This window comes from Mustela nigripes, chromosome 8 (genome assembly GCF_022355385.1).
Source record: "Mustela nigripes isolate SB6536 chromosome 8, MUSNIG.SB6536, whole genome shotgun sequence".
Classification (NCBI taxonomy): Eukaryota; Metazoa; Chordata; class Mammalia; order Carnivora; family Mustelidae; genus Mustela; species Mustela nigripes.
In genome coordinates, this window is record NC_081564.1 from 17,244,391 (window position 1) to 17,266,421 (window position 22,031).

General features: G+C 46.7%; 1 protein-coding gene across 3 annotated transcripts; it reads left to right on the forward strand.

The window, feature by feature from the left end:
• The first annotated feature begins 154 nt into the window (after nucleotides 1–154).
• Nucleotides 155–21,615, forward strand: DAO (D-amino acid oxidase). Of its 3 annotated transcripts, none has more exons than XM_059408625.1 (12): nucleotides 155–320; nucleotides 4,082–4,353; nucleotides 4,972–5,174; nucleotides 8,155–8,269; nucleotides 9,714–9,790; nucleotides 10,228–10,293; nucleotides 11,693–11,747; nucleotides 12,998–13,102; nucleotides 14,001–14,083; nucleotides 15,555–15,672; nucleotides 16,317–16,415; nucleotides 17,620–21,615. In XM_059408625.1, the coding sequence occupies exons 3-12, from the start codon at nucleotides 4,981–4,983 to the stop codon at nucleotides 17,749–17,751; spliced, it is 1,044 nt and encodes a 347-aa protein (XP_059264608.1). In that variant the 5' UTR covers nucleotides 155–320; nucleotides 4,082–4,353; nucleotides 4,972–4,980; the 3' UTR covers nucleotides 17,752–21,615. The 3 variants fall into 3 exon arrangements, with proteins under 3 accessions (XP_059264608.1, XP_059264609.1, XP_059264607.1); XM_059408626.1 differs by having other exon boundaries at nucleotides 4,085–4,353; XM_059408624.1 differs by lacking the exon at nucleotides 4,082–4,353 and having other exon boundaries at nucleotides 158–320.
• The last annotated feature ends 416 nt before the right edge of the window (nucleotides 21,616–22,031 follow it).

Below are 22,031 nucleotides of genomic sequence, written 5' to 3' on the forward strand. Positions count from 1 at the left end.
CCCCATCAGCCCTCCCGCCCCCCCTAATCCCCCCACCGAGGGCTGTCCCCAGAGGCTTAGGATCAGCCAGAAAAGTCAGGCAACTTTTCAGGGACCAGAAGGAGGGGAGCAAGGGGAGGTCTCCCAGCCTGTGAGCAGCACAGTGCCAAGCCCCGCCCCTTGCTGTGCCCTGTCCGTAACTCCAGATTTTGACCCTGAGCTCCAGTCCCAGTTTGGGGGCAGAGGGCTGAGGACAGGACGCCCCAGAATCAGGAGGCTCCCCTCAGGAGATAAGATCCTGCGTCTACAGCAGCTGTCTCTTCAGAAGTCTGGAAATCCAGGTGAGTGGGGGTGGCGGTGCCCCGGGACTCAAAGTCCTCCCAGCGCCAAGGAGAAGGCTCCATGTCAGAGCTCAAGGCAGGTGACAGCTCTGTGGCTAGGCAGGTGCCTTCACCTCTCCAGATCTCCTTCTCCTCTGGAAGACAGGGATCATAATCACCTCTTACAGGGCTAGTCTGAATATCAAAAGAGGTGATCAACAGAAAGAGCTTAGCACAGAACTGGGCATGTAGCAAGTACTCAGTAAATGGTCATTATTATTTGGGGACAGGGAGCTGGTAGCCTGCTTGTCAAGCATTTATTGAATCTGTTCCTTTTAAAGGTAAATTGTGAAAATATCAGCGGCAAAAGAAGTAGCCGTATGGGACAACCTGATTTAGTTCAGTCAAATACCTTGCCCGATTTTTTTGTAACAAGTCTCTCTCTCTCTCTTTTTTTTTTGCTACACGCAAATAGCAATCAAAGGCACAAGCTGCCCTAAATTCTTTTTGAGGGACAAGGGAGGCTATAAGCAAACAAACACAGACTAAAAAGCAAGCAGAAAGCGTCAGGTGCCCACTTACCGCCTTACCGCCTGTTGGCTAATAGTTACCTAGCACGGTGTGGAAAGCCCAGAGCAGGGTCCAGGTCCCAGTGCTGTCCCACACTGGCTGTGTGACTTTGGCAGTGACTTCCTCTCCCCAAATCTCAGCCCCACATCTGTAAAACCTCCCAGAGCCGTTGAGAGGAGAAAGCAAGAGGACCATCTGTACTGAGCCTACATGTGCATGGCGAGGGGCAGACGCCCAAAATTCCCCTCCCGCCCCACGCTGACAGAGACATTATAATGACACACACACACGCAGAAAAATGTGAGAACCTCGGCATCTTCCTGAACGTACCCCCTCCCCATCCCAAGCCTGCATGGTTGAAGTAAGGGCATAAGACACAGGAAAAGCCACACTAACAGGAACGCCAGCAATAGCGAGAAATGGCTGACCTAGCAGTCAAGCCGTGTGCATGCCAGTCCCCAAGTTCATGATCCACATGCATGAATGATTTTAACCGGAGGCTGGATCTGTCCGATCCTACAGCTCGGCTTCTGCTTCGTGGAAGAACGTCACGCGTTTATATTGTGCTTTAAAGCACACGCACAGGGACGCCTGGGTGGCTCAGTTGGTTAAGCAGCTGCCTTCGGCTCAGGTCATGATCCCAGCATCCTGGGATCGAGTCCCACATCGGGCTCCTTGCCTCACAGGGAGCCTGCTTCTCCCTCTGACTCTGCCTGCCACTCTGTCTGCCTGTGCTCGCTCTCTCTCGCTCTCTGACAAATAAATAAACAAAATCTTAAAAAAAAAAAAAAGCACACGCACAATTTGCTCTAATAGTATCAGATTAGATTCACGCAGCTGAAGATGATTGGCTTTAAGAAACATTCTTCCTTCTCGAGTCTGTGCCTATCAGCAACACGCTAAGAATTCACACGCACGTTGTATGGTATGGGTTCTTTCAATGCAGGACCCTGAAATACTGTCTCTTTATGTTCACCCGCTTAGCTCTCGGATGTTTTTTCAAATAGTGTGATTTGCCAGCTTCTCTTGGTGTTGTTTAGGGACACGGGCTCTGCTGCTCATGGGTGTCTGAGCCTCACTTGCCTCATCTGGAAAATGGGAATGATAACCCCGAGGGCTGTCAGAGGATGAAAGCAGATAAAAGCACATAAAGTTCTTAGTGCAGTGACTGGAACATACTAGCAGGCTTATTGCCGTCTCTGTATGGCCCGTTCTTTTCCTGATTCAACCTACAGAGACTTTTTCATCCCAAGACCACACAAACCCTTTTATCACAAATACAACATTGGCTGAGTCCCTCCGCTTTTCTGGACCTCAGTTTCCCCATCTGCATGACAATGTCTAACTCATCTTTAGAACTTTACCCGCTGGAGAAACTGAGTCCCACGCTGTAACTTGTCCCTGTTCGTATTGGCCATTTTGTTCCAGATGTTGTTCTGGGTGACCCTAAGCTCTTCTCTTCGGCATGTGCTCCTGCTCCTAACCAGAGGCTTTGACACACCTGACCAGCCTGGTTATTGAAAGACAGGCAGTGTGCCTGCTTTGCTTCTGTCCGAGGCCTCTTTCTCCCTGCCCAGAAACCTCTGGAGGGTTTTCACGCTTTCCTCATCCCTCACAACCTCCCCTTTAGAAGCAGCTTCTTTTTCTCCATCCTTTGCTGGTGGCATGAGAATGGAAAAAACAACAAGAACAACAAAAACTCGGGCCCTGGAAAAGGCAGAGTGGGGTTCACACCCCACTTTTCCTCCAACCCTTGTTATGACCTCAAATAACTTAGCTTCCTCTCTCTGCCCTGTGAACTGGGATGGTGAAAATCAACTGCGGTAATTTATGAGCTTCCCAGCACTTAACCAGTATTTTCTCTTTTGAGTCTCATAAAAACTTGAATCATTCATTCATTCATTCATTCATTCATCCTTGCTATAGGCAGGGCATTATTCTGGGCCCTGGAGATAGGGCAGTATATTAAAAAACCCTGCCCAGGGTCCAGTTGGTTAAGTGTCTGACTCTTGGTTTCAGCTCAGGTCATGACCTCATGGGTTGTGAGATCGAGCCCCATGTCAGGCCCTGGGCTCAGCAGGGTGTCTGCTTGAGCTTCTCAACCTCTGTACTCTCCCCACCCCCACAAACTTGTGCACTCTCTCTCTCTCTCTCAAATAAATAAATAAACCTTAAAAAAGGAATGCCCTGTCCTCCTAGAGCTGATACTCTGGTAGGGAGACAATGGGCAGGAAGCTTTGTTAACCCTTAAAAGTCCTCAGTGAGGATGACCAACTCAGCCCTGTTTGCCCTAGGACTCCCCTGATTTTCTCTCAGAGTTCACGTCCTGGGAACATCCTCAGTCCTGAGAAATGGAGGAAATTGGTCATCCTCGCTCAGTTGAGTTAAGCGACTTGCCCAGGGACACACAGCTGATGTGGACAGATGCCAGGCTATGAACCTTTGTATGTCTGACCCCCATCCTGGGCTGTTACTACCGCCTCCGGGATTCATTCAGGGTATTTGGAAATTACAGGAAAGCCCTCTATTCTTGCCTTCTTATTGTTAATGCACAAAAGTGGTCAACTCTCCGGAGTTTCGTAGAGAGAGTCAGAAGGCCCAGAGAGGGGAAGTAACTTGGTCAAGGCCACACAGAGAGTCAGAAGTGAAGCCGGATTTGATTCTCCCTTCTTCCTCTTCTCCTTCCCTCGGTGCTCTTTCCCTTGTTATCTTCAAGATGCTGTGGGACCTAAGGAGTTCACTACATACTGAGGGCCTACTCTGTGCCAAGGGCCACACCAGAAACTTCCGCCAGGCTAGTGGATTCATTTTTAGGGTGACCCTGTGAGGTCAAGGTCATTCTTAGTTTACAGAAGAGGATATTGAATCTCTTAAGTCAAAATAGTGGGGAGGAGGGATGGGAAGAGCCTAGGGGTCCTTGAGAGGGTCTGCCCCTGCAACCAAGCCTCGCAGCGGGAAGGACAATGAGCAATGCCTTTCCGTTTCCTGGTTTTATCTCCAACTTGGCTGCTGAAACCCCAACGGAGTCCAGTTCTTGTGGGCTGGAGCCGTTTTCCCCTTTTATAAAACTAGGCCATATTGAGAATGTCCTGCCGTTCAGGGCCACCGGGTTGCCAGGAGGCTCGGTCTGTGGGAAGAGGGCTGTGAGTGTAGAGGAGGGAAAGTTGAATTTGGCCCTTCCGGGCATAAAAAGTCCTCTTGTTCTGCCTCAGCAGGAGCCCACAGCGTATTTCCCTGCTGTGCAGGGCCCAAGCAGCTTCAAGGTCAAAAGCTGCTAGGCCTTTTCAACTTCTGAGGACCCAACCAGCCCAGCCACCGAGGCGTTCCCTGAGTGGGTGTGCTGGAAGACCTGAGTTCTATAAGTCAGACCTGCACCCACTCGCTCCCAGCTTGGCACATAGTAGGTGTGCCCTACGTGGACATTGGGTTTTCTTGAATTGAAATGAAATCCCAGCAGCATCACTTACTGGCTGTGTGATCTCAGGTAACTTACTTCACCTCTCTGAGCCTCTTTTTCCTCATCTGAACAATGGGGCCACTAATACCAGCCCCAGCCTCCTAAGGACGTGGGGAGAAGTACTCAGCACTGGGGTTGCACGCAGTAGGTGCTCCACAAATGTCAGTAAACATCTTCTTTCACACTTGACACTATGTTGAGATTTTCACACTGGCCATCTAGTTAAAAGTCCCATCTCTTCTCCAAGGCATGAGTCCTTTTCCCCACCATTTCCCGGAAGGTGAAGGCTCATGAGCATCCTGCCCAAAGTCAATGGCCAGTAGGTGGCAGAGTTGAGGCAGCGTTGAAGCTGAAGCTCGCTGCTACCTCCCAGTCAGTGGCTGGCCAGAAAACTCTCCAGTCCTAGTTACGTTCCTGGCTTGGGGCAAGGTGTTTGGGCAAGGCTCGCCAATCACAGCTGCTTCACTTACCCACTGTGTGACCTTGGACAAGGTGCTTTGCCTCTCTGTGATTCCATTTTTCTGTTTCTGAGGGTCAGTAGGAGGATCAGGTGTAGAAACGCTTGGTGGTGTCTGGCACTTTCCAAGCTTTCAGGGGACAGCGGCGATGGTGGTGATGGCACACTGCAACCTTTCCTCCCTGTAGGCTGGCACGATGCGCGTGGTGGTGATTGGAGCAGGTGTCGTTGGGCTCTCCACTGCCCTGTGCATCCACGAGCGTTACCATTCGGTCCTGCCCTTGCTGGATGTGAAGGTCTATGCGGACCGCTTCACCCCGTTCACCAACAGCGACGTGGCTGCTGGCCTCTGTCAGGCCTACCTCTCGGACCCCAGCAACCCACAGGAAGTGTGAGTGAGGGTCCCAGAAGGCGGCCCGGGGGAGTGGAGGGGCTGAATTCGAAGAGGGGACGCTCCCTCTCAGGGTTCCCATTAGCAAGAACTAGCTCCTTGTTGGGAATGCAATTGGTGCAGCCACCTTGGAAAACAGTGTGGACATTCCTTGAGAAATTAAAAATAGAGCCTCCCTATGACCCTGACATTGCACTACTGGGTATTTGCCCCAAAGATACAGATGTAGTGGAAAGAAGGGCCATCTGTACCCCCATGTGCATAGCAGCAATGGCCACAGTCGCCAAACTATGGAAAGAACCAAGATGCCCTTCAACGGACAAGTGGATAAGGAAGATGTGGTCTATATACACTATGGAGTATTATGCCTCCATCAGAAAGGATGAATACCCAACTTTTGTGTCAACATGGATCGGACTGGAGGAGATTCTGCTGAGTGAAATAAGTCAAGCAGAGAGAGTCAATTATCATATGGTTTTGCTTATTTGCAGAGCATAAGTAATAACACAGAGGACATTGGGTGAAGGAGAGGAGAAGTGATTTGACACTTCAGAGGGGGTAATGAACCAAGAAAGACAGGGGACTCCGAGAAATAAACTGAGGGGTTTGGAAGGGAGGTGGGTGGGAGGTTTGGAGGGCCTGGTGGTGGGTATTAAGGAGGGCACGGGTTGCATGGAGCACTCGGTGTGGTGCATAAACAATGAATCTTGTAACACTGAAAAAATAACATAAAAAAAAAAAAAAAGAAAAAGTGCCTTGTCAAGGCTTAGAAGAAAATACTACTAAATAGTAAGCCCTACTATGTGCTAGATGAATGGAGGCTTTCCTCCATGCCTCCCATAAACTGAGTGGCTGTGGATGTCATGTGCATGGATGGGTCAGGAATATTGGGATATTTTTTCCTAGTTTATTTATTTAAAGGTTATTTTCATCTGATTTCTCCAGGGGCTAATAGGAAACAGAGCCCTTTGGGGGCACATGGGTGGCTCAGTCATTTAGGTGGCTGTCTTCATCTCAGGGTCCTGGGATCGAGCTGGACATGGGGCTCTCTGCTCAGTGGGGGGTCTGCTTCTCCCCCTGCCGCTGCCCCTCCTTGTTCTCTCTCTCTCTCTCTCGTTTCTCTCTCTCAAAAAAAAAAAATCTAAAAAAAAAAAGAAAAAAAGGAGACAGAGCCCTTCGAATCCCAGCAATCATTACAAAGAAGGACAAAATGCACTAAAGTCCTTGATACTGGGTACAGTAGGGGGCAATTTTGCCCTTGGAGACGTATTTTTTTCCATATATGAATTCGTAAAAAGATCTTTCGGTTTATTTGAACTCATTCCAATTGCCATTTCTAACAGTCTCTCGGCTGTATTTAACAGCATAGAAATGTATCTCCCCTGAATTTGCCCATTGCGACAATCATTTTTTTTAAGATTTTTTATTTCTTTATTTAACAGAGAGAGAGATCACAAGTAGGCAGAGAGGCAGGCAAAGGGGGAGGGGGAAGCAGGCTTCCTGCTGAGCAGAGAGCCCGATGCAGGGCTAGATCCCAGGACCTTGAGATCATGACCTGAGCTGGAGGCAGAGGCTTAACCCACTAAGCCACCCAGACACCCGCGACAATCATTTTTATTTAACAATTTTAAAATGTGTTTATTTTAGCTCCAGTTAGGTAACATACAGTGTTACATTAGTTTCAGGTATGCACTACACGGATTGAATGCCTGGTGCTTGCCACAAGTGTTTTCCTTCATCCCCATCACCAATTTCCCTGCACCCCCCCCCACCTCCTCTCTGGGAACCATCACTTTGTTCTCTACAGTTGAGAGTCTCTCTTTTTCTCTTTTCCCCTTTGCTCAGTTGTTTTGTTTCTTTAATTCCACATAGGAGTGAGGTCATAGGGCATTTGTCTTTCCCTTATTTCGCTTAGCATTGTCCTCTCTAGCTTTGTCCATGTCGTTGCACATGGCAAGATTTCATTCTTTTTTATGGCTGAGCAGTAGTCCATTGTATATGTAGACCACATCTTTACCCATTCATCAATTGACGGATGCTTGGGCTGCTTCCGTATCTTGGCTATTGCCAATAATGCTGCTATGAACCGGATGCATGTACCCATTCGAATTAGTGTTTTTGTATTCTTTGAGTAAATACCCAGTAGTGTGATTGCCGGATCATAGGGTAATGTTAGTTTTAACTATCTGAGGATCCTCCAGGTGGATGTTTGGGTAGGTGGATAACCAGGTGTAGCAAAGGTTATTTTGTCTGTTTAGAAACTGCAAACTGCTGGCTGCTTCAGGAAAGAATCCCCAAGTGTGTAAAGACTCAAATAGAAGTTACATTCTCCCATAAATTCTAGAACTGATGTTCCTGACCAGTGGGTGGCAATTCAGGGGCCCGTGTTCCTTGCATCTCACAGCTCTGCTGTCCTCCTCTGTGGCTTCTCATGTGGCCACAGTACCTGTGTCATCATGCCTTCTGATGTCACTAGGCTTTGGTTTTGGAAGGAGTACAGCATGAAGATGACGTGTGCAGTCTTAGGGTCCATTGGGCGGAGTGCAGTCACGTGACCACACCCGGCTGCATGGGAGCCGAGGAGACGTAGCCAGGTTCTGTGCCCAGGAAGAGGCATTTATATGGAGGGGGGAGTGCTTGGAGTGAGCCTGAATTATGGGACAGATCTCAAAGCGGGCCGAAGCCATCATTTAAACTTGCAGCTACATGATCCCAAGGCTGAAGTGGGCTCCAAATGGTTGTGCTGGATTATCCCTTGCTTCCTACCTTTTCTTTCCTATCAATGGGGAAAACTACTAGAAAGTCTGGGGATATGGAAGACCCATAAGCATTTGAGATATTGCAGAAGGGAACGTGGTGGGTTTCTGAATTTTGACCTATCCCCACCAGCCTGGTCACAATCCCAGTGCAAGCCAACCCTAAGAGATTTCTCATCCAGCTCGGGGTATTAGGTGACCGAGAGTCTGCGGGATCCTTCCAGGCATTGGAACCGGCAGACCTTCGACTATCTCCTGAGCCACATCCATTCTCCCAACGCTGCAAACATGGGCCTGGCCCTAATCTCAGGCTACAACCTCTTCCGTGAAGCTTTTCCGGTGAGTGAGGTGTCCTTGATCACAGGCCAGAGCTGGGAGCCCAACTCTAGGGAGTACTTTGAGCCTTGTAGATGACAATCTCTTACATTCAAATCAGGTTTCCTTTAAATTCTATTTCCGTTTTAAAATTATTTTTGGTTCTGGGGCACCTGGGTGGCTCAGTGGGTTAAAGCCTCTGCTTTCGGCTCAGGTCATGATTCCAGAGTCCTGGGATCAAGCCCCGCATCGGGCTTTCTGCTCAGCAGGGAGCCTGCTTCCTCCTCTCTCTCTGCCTGCCTCTCTGCTTACTTGTGATCTCTGTCTGTCAAATGAATAAATAAAATCTTTAATAAATAAATAAATAAATAAAATTATTTTTGGTTCTGATTTTGTCCTTAAATTGGCAGAGACCAAAGAATTTTTTGATGAACCAGGGGAACTAGCCTTTGGTAGAGGCAAATCCAGACACGTTCTGTACTAGTGGTGATTTCATGCTGAAGTCACAAGGTTGCCTGGGCCCCTGGAGATGCCAGGACTTTCCACCAAGAGAGACTAAAACACTCATCATGACACAGGAGCCTTACTTTGTACCAGGCCCTTTGCTAACTACTTTACAACTAGTGACTTGTTTAATTCTCATAATTAACCAAAAGTGCTATCATTAGCCTCTTTGTGCAATGAGGAGAAAGAAGCTCAGAGAAATGGAGTAACTTCCTCAAGTCACAAATCTCTTACATGATAGACCTGGGATTTGAACCCAGGTTGTCTGGGACCCCATGGTGCCCAATGCGCTAAGAAGGACACAGCCTTGGGGGATGTTCTCAAGTTGCTTCGAGGAGATGGTTTTGGCTGGGCGTCCAGAAACCCAGGCCAGCTCTCTAAGGCTGAGTCAATGTTTAGCACTGGGCGACGGGCATCACCCATATTATCTGTTCTCTTCCATGGGACCAAGAGTGATTATTAACTCCATGATACAGACAAGAAAATGGAAGTCTAAGAGAATTCAAGGTGGTCTGTGGGGAGGCGCAAAACTCCACCAGGTTGTCTGATTCTATGCTCTGCTGCCTCCCACCCTCACCCTTGGTATAAGCCTCACTGTCAGTGGTTTCTGTCCTATTTCTGACTCTTACCCTATCACTTGCCCTCAGCCTTATTCTCACCTTACCCTTCCTTCGTATAGCATCATGGTTAAGGCCATGGACTCTGAAGCCAGACTGTGTTGGTTCAGCTCCATTGTTTATTAGCGGTGTGACTTTAGACAAGTTGCTTAACCTCTTTAAGTCTCAGCTGGCCCATCTGTGAAAATGTAGATAAGAATAGTATGTATCTCAATGAATTGTTGGGGATATTAAATGGATAGGTATAAGTAACGTACTTGGAAAGGCACCTTACACATGGTACACATTGGACAACTTTCAATTCACTTCCTCTCATCCCTGTTCCTCCCTCTCTCTTCTCTTGGCAGGATCCTTCCTGGAAGGACACAGTTCTGGGATTTCGGAAGCTGACTGGCAGAGAGTTAGACATGTTCCCTGATTATAGGTGAGGTTGTTGTCAGGGGCAAAGGGGCTGTGGTCCCATGATTCAGACAGATCTACAGAGAGGCTGACATCCCAAGGTCACACAACCAAGCAACCAAAATGGGATTCCAACCCAGTCTGTGTGACTCCAAACACCTCTATTCTTTCTCTTGCAGCCTGATGTCTCTTTGGCCCTCCCCTCACCCCACCCCATACCTGAATCCCCTCTAAGAATGCACATCCAGTCTCCATGTGCACACCCCAATGTCAGAGATGGGTTTTCTGATAAAAAATTTTTCTTTGCGCTGAAAGCCAGTCCTCATTTGAACTTCACTCAGTGGTCCTGGCTCTACACTTGGGGGTCCCCCAAAGTGAGACTCTTCCTACCTCTATTTGAAAGTCTGAATATCATTCTGATTCTGATTCTTTATCGCCTCTCTTGCCTGGTTTTGCCTTTAGCTATGGCTGGTTCAACACAAGCTTGATTGTGGAGGGGAGGAGGTATCTACCATGGCTGACTGAAAGGTAAGAATTTCAACTTTGGTTTAAGGAAAGCACCTCCCAAGGACCAGAGTGTCTACAGACAATTGTTCATGGGATTTGTTTTTGTTTTTGTATTTACAAACCTCAAATGTTAAAGGAGAGCTCAGTCTTGGTGGGAGCTATCATTGGCTATGATCACCTCTGTGTACTAAACCATGGTTTCCATATCTTGACCTGTGATATTTATTATTGACCTCACCAAAATCCATAGTGTTTGTGTAATTGTTTTAAATGGATTCTCTTAAGTTTTCCAGACATATTTACATCATTTGCAAAACACAAGTTATCTTTTATTTTTATACCTTTTTTTTTTTTTCTTGTCTAACTGATGTGGCCATTACCTCCAGAACAATGTTAACTAATACAGGGGATAGTCATTGTCTCTGTCTTGTTCATGATGTTAAAAGAAATCATGCAGTGTTCTAAATTAGTAAACACTAGCTTGAGAGACATATTTATATTTATATTAGTATTAAGGAAGATTCTATATATTTCCTATGTTTTACTATTTTATTAAGATTTTTAAAAAATCTAGAGTGGATTGCAGTTTTTGTCAAATGACCTGAGGAGAGTTTTAGAAATGCAGATTTCAGGACTCCACTTTATATCTACTGAATCAGATCCTCTGGGGTGGGACTTAGAAAATTGTGTTTTAAGAAGTTCCCTTAGTGATTCTAATTATCAGCCAGGTTTGGGAATCATTGCACTAAATCATAGTTATTTTTCCTAACATTAGGATACTGTGACTCCTATCCAGTCTCTAACTAAACTAAAAACCCCACTTTTTCTATCTTTAGGAAATAGTCCTGGAGTTATGCTTCACCTTTCATAGGATTTATTTCCTGTTCTTTTCATGTTTCTTTACATCTCTAAAAATGACAGTTATTTTTCCTCTGGGACATTTTGAGGGAGGGGTGGATGTCCTCAACCCACCTTCCTCCTCATGCCTTGCTTCTGACGAAGGGGTTTTTAGCATTGGTCCAACTCTGCCCCTCCGCCACCCTGCATCTCATTCTCTTTGATGGTACAAAGCAATGTGGTGGTAGTAAGAAGAGTTTTGAACTAAGAAGTCTGGGTCTAAGTCCCAATCCCATCATTAACTCACTGTATGACCTTCACCAAAGCTCTTCTCCCATCTCCATCTGTTTGACAAGGGGCTTGGGCCATCTCAGGTTTCTCAAGGGACATTTCATGGACCACTAGTCTATCAAGGTGCTTATGAATTGATCTGATCTGACTACACAGCCATTTTCTCAAGGAGCATCCTGTGGGACTAACATCCATAGCAGGTTCTTTGAGGGAACATCCACCATGCCATCTTCTTGGAGAGATGGGACAAAGAACTGAATACTGGGCTTTTTGATGTGTCTGATCCCCCCAGGTTAACTGAGAGGGGAGTGAAATTCTTCCACCGGAAGGTAGAGTCTTTTGAGGAGGTGAGTTGAAGGGCTGGAAGGGGCTGGATGTGGGAGAAAGGTGAAGAGGGGAGGCCTCTGCTTCCTGTTGCTGGGTTGGGAGCCCCCTGATCAGACTCCCAGGGTCCCCTCGAGGCCTGTTCTTGTCTCTAGACCTTTCTTCAACCGCACAGGGACTCAAGCATTCTGTCTTGATGCTGGCTAGAACAAAGGGATGGTAAGATAGTGGTGGACATTAGGGGCTAATCTACCTCTGAGCCTCCATGGGTTTTAGTGCCAGAGAGCTAGCTGCCTCTTACGAGTATCAGCTGCACTCCACTCTTGAGTTCCAGATACTTGGCTGCCTCCTACATAAGTCAGAGTTAATGTTTCTGCAAAGTCAAGGCTCTTAGCTGACTTGGTTCCAGAGTGACACCATCATCAATAACAATGATAGTAGCAGCTATCACCATCAGGCACTGGCTCAACACCAGGAGCTTTGTTGCAAGTCTTCATTCAATCCTAGCACCTAGAATGTGCTTGGCATGTGAAGGTGTTGGTAAATAGTTACTAGCATTATGTATGAGTACCTACTCCAGGTTGAGTCCTAATGGGCACTTGGGATACATTGTTAACTCAGACACAGCCCCTTATTCTCAAGAAGCTCACAGTCCATTGTAGCAACTACTGTCTCTTGAATGACAACAGTGCCTTACAATGTGTATGTCCCATGACTGCCCTGTGAGGGGAGTCCCTGGCACTGGTCTGGGGGGTTGGGTGCCCATGATGCTATACCCTTGAACTGTCAAGTATCCCACACCTGCACAGAGCCTGGGGTTCCCACATGCTTTCTGAAAATGCCTCAGCAGAGCAGAAGGCAAGATAATGAAATAAAAAGGAGTCAGGAGGAGGAAGAGAACTATCTCTGCATCTGATTTCTTCTGGGAAGTCCCAAGAAGCTTTCCCCCACTCCACAGTCCTCCTTGCTGAACACTTTCACATCCAGGGTCACACTGGAGACTCACACAGCCTAAGAACAGATATTACCGGCCCTACTTAATAGGGAAGGCAGATGAGCCTTGAGGAAGTGATAGGACATTTCTGAGGTCACATAGCAGGTAAGTGGGTGGAGTGGAGATCTGGAGTCTGTTCCTTGTATTCCTCATTGAGTCCCCTCCCTGTTGTTCCATAGGGGGCAGAGCTGCAGGGTGAAGGGTGGAGGGAAGGAGGATGCAGGGGATTCAAGGGCCCTCCCCCCGTCCCATGCCACCTGCTCTGTTCATTGCTGTCAGGTAGCAAGAGATGGTGCTGATGTGATTGTCAACTGTACCGGGGTGTGTGCTGGGGCATTGCAGCCAGACCCTCTACTGAAGCCAGGCCGGGGACAAATTATTAAGGTGAGTGTGAAGGTGAGGGATGGAACCTACTGATTTTCTTGACAGAGAGATTGTAGCTGCCCGTTCATTTCCTTTGTGAAAATAGAGGATGTGTTGGGGACATCTGTTAGAGGAGCCTCACAGATTTCGGGCAATTGACATATTAAAGAAATAAGAAGGACCAACATAACCCCTCCAAACATTCTCTTTTGGGTTTTTTTTTTTTTTTTTCATAATATAGCAAAGCATGCATGTATGTGTTTGTATCTATGTAGGAGTTGCATATTCCTGTATTACAATAAAAAGAGCAAACAATTTTGGAGTGTTTATTAAGTACCAGGTACAGGTGTGAGCACTTTATTGTGTTATTAATTTCATCCTTACTGGAACCCTTTGAGATGAGATCTATCGTATAGCCATTGCTATTTTACAGATGGGAAAACTGAAGTACAGAGGAATTAAGTAACATGCACACATTCTCATGGTAGTGGGTTGTGGAATTGTGATTGATACCCTGGCAACCTGGTTTAAGAGCTTGTGTCTTATAAACATCATCCCACATTTACCTTCACTGTGTATGTGTGCCTATGTGTGAAGGATTCCCATTTGTGGACATGTGTGTATATGGGTGCCTGTATGAGTGTTGGTGTGTTCCTGATGTGGGCTGATGTGTATGCATATTGTTCATGTGTGCTGGGCTTTTCTATGGTCATGTAAGTGAGAATGTGTGATATCTCAGGGACCAGGGATGGCCTGCAAGGGCAAGCAGTCAGTGCAGACTTGGAGCACAGGGGTCAGTGGAGTGCTGAGGAATGGGTTTTGCCACACTTGTCAAAACATCTAGGCAGACAGGGGAGCAGGGCAGGGAATCCCAGTGATCCAACTCCTCTAATGAGACTTGTCTGCCCTCAATCAATAGGTGGATGCCCCTTGGATGAAGCACTTTATTCTCACCCATGACCCAGAGAAAGGCATCTACCAGTCCCCATACATCATCCCAGGGTAAGAATTTGACATCTTAGGGCAGAAGAAGGGACACCTTCATGGCCTCTCCATGCTGCCAACCCCAGGCCCTTTGCTTAGTCCCTGCAGGTTTTTTCTTCCAGTGTTTTCTAAGTGAGGATGAACCATTAAATCCCTGGAAAGGCAGGACTCAGCCTTAACTGGACTCCATCTTGAATATGCTTTTGGACAACGGGAGTGGTGATCCTGGAGACAAGGGTAGTGGGTGTGAGGGCAAAGACATTGGAAGATGTGAACAGAAATAACAGGAGTGTGGTGGAAATAGGGATCTGGGTGATTGGTGATGATGGTATTAATGGGAGAGGTGATGATGTTAGTGAAGATGATGGCCGTGTTGATGGGATGACGATGTCATTGAGATAGTGGTGATAGTGGAGATAGTACTGTCATTGTTGGGAAAGTTCACAGGGGATTGGGACAAGGATGGTAGAGTGCTAACATTAATGGGGTGGCGTGGTGTTGATGAGGATGTCAATGATGATGGCAGTGATTGGGAGTGTAGACAGTGTCTGGTGCTGACTGAGAAGATGCCATCAATGATGATGTATAGTGGAGATGACAAACACAAAGGCAATGTTAATTCATGTTGACTGGAACATTAATGTTAAGTGGGGCTGTTCTATCTTCATGAAAACGTTAGTGGTGTGGCAGAGATGACATTATCAATGGCAACATGAATACTGATGGTGGAAATGGTGAATGGGGTTGATGGTGATGACATATTCATGGTAGCAAAGAAGGCAACTGTGAAGATGATGTTGTTGACATAGATGACATTTTTCCAGTTTCATTAAGATATAATTGACAAATGGTGAACATTTACAACATATGTGACAATTTGATATATGTATATATTGCGATATGATTACCACAGTAAGATTAGCTAAGACATCTATCATGTCACATAATTATGATTTCCCTGTGTGTAGTGAGAACATTTAACATTCACTCTCTTGGGGCACTTGGGTGGCTCAATGGGTTAAAGCCTAACCTTCTGCTCAGGTCATGGTCCCGGGGTCCTGGAATCAAGCCCCGCATCAGGTTCTCTGCTCAGCGGGGATCCTGATTTCCCCCCGACCTCTGCCTGCCTCTCTGCTTACTTGTGATCTCTGTCAAGTAAATAATAAAATCTTAAAAAAAAAAAAGATTCACTCTCTTAGCAATTTTCAAGTATGTAATACAGTACTGTTAACTATAGTCACCATGCTGTGCATCGGAAGAGATGATGATGAGGTTGACAGTGACATTAATGATGACAGTGGAGATGGTGGTGGGTGCTGATGACAGTGGCAATTGCAATGGTGTTGATGGTGGTGTTAGCAAGGATGACGATGCGGATGGTCATGGGGATTTAGGTAGAGATGGCTGGAAGGGTGAACATAGCAATGGCCCCCATTCACCTCAAAGACTACATGTCCCTTCGTCATTGACCCTCGTCACTTTTACCTAGGATGCAGGCAGTGACCTTGGGAGGAATCTTCCAGCTGGGGAACTGGAGTGAGGTAAACAACATCCAGGACCACAAAACCATCTGGGAAGGCTGCTGCAGACTGGAGCCCACACTGAAGGTAAGGCGGGGAGGGGTATCAGTACCCTAGACCAGGGTCTTGGCAGCTTGATCATGAGGCCCCTTGAGGATGGGAAGACACTGTCCCCGGGATAACTGGGCAGATTTATTCCAGCAAGGGTCTGTGAAATTCACTAGAATTTGATAATGCACAAGGAAGTCCTACTGTGAGCTGGTGACCCCTATTGATCCTTGACTAAGAGTTGCTGTCTTTCGAGGTGACATCCCTAAAAACACTTTTAGTCTGTCTGCACAAGGAGCAGATACATTTGTCCTAGAAATCTCAGTGTTTGCTGTTTGTGTGTTTTGAAATCTCAGGTTTTTCCTTTGCCTGTTGGTGACAATGACCCTGGTGGTGATGATGGTGATGAATGTGCTCATTCATGCAGGATTGTTGACATCATGGTGGTGGCTGGTAGTGGTGGTTGATGGAGATGGGGTCATTGATAGAACCGGTAGTGGCGTGGTAAGAGTGACAATAATGATGTTGGTGGCTGATAAAGGTCGTAATGGTAATGATGGTTAATGAAAGTGATGGTGTTCTTGTTGGTGATGATAATGAGACTCCAAAGCTAATTCTATCACCCAAAAATGGCAGCAGAAAAAAAAAAATCCAGAGATGAATTCTTAACATCTTTTTTCCAGGATGCCAAAATTGTTGCTGAATTTACTGGCCTCCGGCCAGTACGCCCCCAAATTCGGCTAGAAAGAGAACGGCTTCCCTTTGGATCTTTAAACACAGAGGTATGTTCTCCTGACAAGGAAAGCAAAGTCCTTTCCTACCCCTGATAGGCTCTGGAATTTCCAGTCTTCCCTGACATCCAGCTTCACATAGCCTATTGGCAGAACAGGACAATGCTGGCTAAACTTCCCTCCTCTGTAAAGAAACTGAGGTTCAGTGATGATAAGGGACTTATTCAAGGTTACAGAGAGGACAGTGCACCTCGGTTTGTCAAAGCCTGTGGTCCAACGACCTCACTGAATCTTTCCTCCAGCTCTTTGGGGCAGGGATTGCTTCCCCACGCTTCAGGTGAGGATAATAGGGATCTAAGACCTGAAATCATTTGGCTAAATCAGACAACTGGTGAAGGGCATGGCTGGGAGGTGGTTTGAACTTGACTCCAGAGCCATTTTGCAGATGTCCATTTTGTCGCTGCTCTATCAGCCTTCTGGGGTTCTTCTTTCATGTTCCTTCTTCTGGGGTAAGAAGGGGGCTTATTGAGATGGCAGAGGATGCCCTGGCTTAAGGAACTGACCTGACCTGGTGGTAGCTGGGGTCGCCACAGGAATGCCATCCTCCTTGTGTAGGTCCTCCTTCTTCCATTATGCCGGGGATGTGATGTGTGTGTGTGTGTGTGTGTGTGTGTGTGTGTGTGTGATATGTGTATATGGGATGTGTATGTGCTTGCATGCCTGTGTACACACATATAGAGCAAAGGGTCACATATGGAGTCAGACTCCCTGCTGATGGTTTTAGCTTTAAAAAAGGCCCCAGGGGTCTTGCCTCTGTCCCTGGGACAAATTAGCATGCTAGCCAGAGTACCCCCTGTAGGATGTCCTGGCTTTTCTTTCCTCCCGAGGTGGGTAGAAGAGTCTATTTATTAACACAAGAGGTTTGGCATTCCGGAGCAGGATGGAAACAAGAAAGGTGATTTAGAGAACTTCAAATAATTTGATTGGGGGAGGGAATCCCTGACCTCAAGTTCTAGATGACTGTACTTTTCCCATGCTGAGTGTATAAAGCAGGTCCATCTTCTAAGCAAAAGAGAGCCTAGAGTATCGATCTCTAGCTCCCCAAATAGTCCCCTTACTGGAGTTCTTGGGGCCCCACCATCCTGCCAGGGAACTCAAAGTCCCTCTGGTGCCCTCTGGCTTTCCCCAGAACTCTTCAGGGAGCTCCTGAGTCTTCCAGGGCCCTCCTGGCTACCTTCTCTCTTGCCTCTCCCAGGTCATCCACAACTATGGTCATGGAGGCTATGGGCTCACCATCCACTGGGGTTGTGCCATGGAGGCCACCAAGCTCTTTGGGAAGATCCTAGAAGAAAGGAAGTTGCTCAGCATGCCACCACCGCACCTCTGAAAACACTGCCGCCCCAAGGACTCCCCATGCCCCTCAGCCAACCAATCAATGCTGCCCCCCTCCCCAGCTGTCACTTACCCTCCAATTCTACCCTGGTTCCTTTCTGCAAGAAGCACAAGATGAGACGGAGGCAAGTTGGGCCCTACTTGGGACTCACTCTGATCACTGGGGTCTCTAGCCACTCCGGGATGCACAGAATAAAGAACAGCTGGGGGCTGTTACATTCTAAGTCCTCAGAAGAAAGGAAAGCTCAGAAAATCAAAGGGGCCAGCAGAAAATTGAGGACAGTTGAGATTAGGTAACTTGAGGACAAATTACATTAACATATTAAAAAGGATCTGAAAAGTCCTGCAACAAAGACATCTAACTGATGTTCTTTCATCCGGACCTAAACTTATTTAGCTATGGAACCCTGTTTGCCCACAGCACTGATGCCACAAAGTGCACTTGAGGGAAGCCTTTGATAGATCTCATTGTAGGAAGTCATATGCAGAGCTGGAGTGCAGGGAGGCAGAAGAGGGAAGGCATTGAACTAACAACATGATACCCATTTGACATCCGGGATTCCCAACAGCATCAGCGGCCTGCTGAATGGTCCCATAGTAACCCCTAAGGAGGGGCCGCCAGAGGTTTCATTACACAAGGGACTGAACTCACCAAGCATAATCCTTGTTTAGGGGAAGATTTAATGATCTCTTCTGTTCTGACTGGTACACTCTGAGATGATAAACAGACTTCCGGATGTTTCTGAAAGCCTTAAGTGAACCTAGAGGGCACCTTAGCTACTTTATCTCTAATTATCTGTATCAGGCTCTGGGGTGGAATTTGCATCTGTCTGGGTTTTTGAGAAAGACCAGAACCTGGAGGAAGCCTTCATGCACTTGGGACCCGTGGCACCCTATGTGCTGTGACGAGGTCTTGATTGGCCCACATCATGCCGTCTACATCCATGCCATCTCTATCTGCTCCTTTCCACGCTGTGCCACCTGGTGGGGTCTCCATGAAGCATCTGCCATGATTTTGACTGATGCTGAGCTAAGGAGAGTGAGGGAACCAAGATCTGTTAGAGTTCCCATCCTAATCATAAGAATAAGAATAAATTATTAATTATTATTATTATTATACCTAAAACATATTGCCTTCTCACTGGGCATCAGTACTCAACTCTTGCACACATTACTCGTGTAATGTGCAGTCACACACACACCCGCCCACAAAGTAGCTCCCATTCCCATTTCACTGGTGAACAAGGTACAGAGAGGCAGTTCTGGCCAATGGCTAGGAAGGAGTAGGAAGGAGATCGAGAGCCAGGCGTTGGGTGATTCAAGTGCCCCACTTCCAACCAGTGCACAACACCGAATCCCGGGCTGGGATGTGAAGATCCAGCTATGGAGGAAGCTGCTGAGTATTCCCTTGACTCCTTTAGAAGGAACTAGCTCCCTCCTCCTCAGAGCCTCATTGGGTCAAGTCTAGGGTCTCGCCCAAGATTGGTTGGGGGCATCTCCCAGTACCGGGAGTGGAACACAGCATTCAGTATTGGGCCAAAGTGATGACTTTTTAGATGACAATCTAAAATTCCCAAGGGTGGGCGCCTGGGTGGCTCAGTGGGTTAAAGCCTCTGCCTTCGGCTCAGGTCATGATCCCAGGGTCCTGGGATCGAGTCCCGCATCAGGCTCTCTGCTCAGCAGGGAGCCTGCTTCCCTCTCTCTCCCTCTGCCTGTCTCTCTGCCTACTTGCGATCTCTGTCTTTCAAATAAATAAATAAAATCTTAAAAAAAAAAAATTTAAAAAAAATAAATAAATAAAATAAAATTCCCAAGGGAGAGAAACCCCTACCAGTCAAGGCTAGGTGGTCAAGCAGGAACCCCATGGAACTTAGAAGACAGTGAACTGACAAAAAAAAAAAATACAGGGGCCCGGAAGTCCACCCTACACCCTTCCTGTTTTCTTTGTAAATGGTAAGAACCTCTTTGCAATGTGGTTTCCACTCCATTCTGCCTGAAATTCAGAGCAGAAGGAGCATGGGGAACATTCCCCAACCCACGTGACGTTGGAGGAGGTTTAGCAAGGCTTGATTTCTCCACCTTCCCTTCAGCTGCCATTCCTGCTCTCTTCCTGAAGGTGACCTATGACCATATTTTTTGATGAATTCTTGGCAGCTTGATGAATTTAGGGAATATTATCATTGCTTGTGGAATCGCCTCAGCGCTTTTGACGAGAATCAATTGACCATAACTATATGGGTGTATTTTTTGGAATTTCAATTCTATTCCATTGATCTATGTCTATCCTTGCGCTAGTACCACACTATCTTGATTACTGTAGCTTTGTAAAAAGTCTTACAATTAGGAAGTGTGAGTCTTCCACGTTTATTCCTCTTTCTCAAGTGAGATTTTTTTTTTTTTTTTTTACTCTTCTGCATCCTTTGTAGTTCCATATGAATTCTAGATCAATTTGGTGGGTGTGTATTGATGTACACCTCAACAATAGTAAGTCTTCTGATCCATGAACATGGACTATTTCTCCATTTATTCAAATCTTCAATTCCTTTAAGTGATGTTCCACAGTTTGTAAAAGGTTTGCCCTCCTTTTGTTAAACTTATCCCTAAGAATTTTACTCTTTCAGACAGTATTGTGAGTGGAATTTCTTTCTGATGAATTTAGAAAGTGTTCTGTTCTCTGGCATGGTGGGGGGAAGGGGATTTGAAGTGGTTCATCATTGAGTATCTTGATTAATCGTGAGTATGTGACATATCTGTATGTTTAAATGTCACGGAAGCAGAATACGGCATTGTACCACCAATGACTAAAGTCTGATTGAAACCACTGAATCTTTAAAGAGTGAGAAAGGGCTTTCGGATTGGTGCTCTGTACACCTCCCACAACTCTCTGTATACTTCCATTAGGGCTCACATTGTCCTGTATCACAGTGATCAGTTTATGCCTGTTCTCCCCACTGCACCATGAGTGCATGAAGATAAGGACCACGTCTTCTTCTTTTTCTGGATCCTCAGGATTGAGTAGCATGCCTGATACACATGTGGTAGATGCTCCATGCATACTGACCACATGCCATGACCACATGCCCTGATCCATGATGAAGTTATAATGAACAGACACAAGAGTTGACATACATGTTGCTGTGGATTCCAGAAAGGGCCGGCCAAAGCCACTTCTTGAATCCACCCATTCCTGACTCAACTTCGTTGGATCAAGACTGGAACCAACATTCATCTGGTCCCATCAGCTGCCTCTCTTGCGAATTTGGAAGTGGTGCCCTGAACAACTGAGTCAGATATGTTTGCAGAGCTGAGTCAGGGTGAAGGGAAACCATACGCATGATTAAGCATGTACAGCAGCCATAAGGAGGCAGAAGGAAGCCAGTCTGTAGAGGAGGGTGGAACCAGGCCACAGCTCCAGAGAGGGGGCTGCCTTGGGCTCTGGTGGTTCCCTCACTCTGGTTTCATTTGTGAAGCCAGACTGCACTTTATTTATGAGATTTTTCTAACTTCTCAGAGGTGCAAACTGGCAACCCATCAGTGAAACTTGGCCCACAGGTGAATTGATGGGCTCACACATCGCATAAATGTTTTTGATCCAACATACTAAAATTGGGAAAGTTCATATAAAAAACCAGATTCCAGTCTTGGAAATTGGGAGCTCCCACCATGCAACAAAATCAGGTAGAGGTGAGCAATAGATGTCCCCTTTGGAGGGGGTCTGTGCTTCTCACTCTGCCACAATTCTTCCCTCTCCCTGTTGTTCCTTACACCTGTTCCACTCACTTATGTTCCCTGGCTGTCCCCAGGAGGAAATTCACTATTGATCCCAGCCTTATAATAAAGCTGTACTTCTTCATTTGAATGAACACGAGTCCAATTTTGATTCCTTGCAATTAAAGCAGCCTTGATGAGAGCTCTGTAGCAAGGCTCCTCTCGACCATGTCCCATCATCATCCTTCTATCTTCATGCTAACAGAATCCCAATTTCATTGTCAAGAAGTTGTGGGTATCCCTTGATCCTGTGGGAAGGAGGTCCTTCCTTCTCCAGCTCTGGGGGAAGACTCATGCTTTTAGACTCAGATCTTTTAGCAAAGAAAACTTTTTGTGACTGTTCTTTTCCCTTTCTGCCTCCTTTGAAAAAATCGGATACCTGGTACCCTGGAAGCCATCCTGGAGTCATGAGGTTTCATGCATAGGGTCAAATGGCCAACAGGCAGAGGAGGGCGGAGAAGAAAAACAAAAAGAAGCTGGGTTCTTGATGACTTTCTTGAGCTGCTG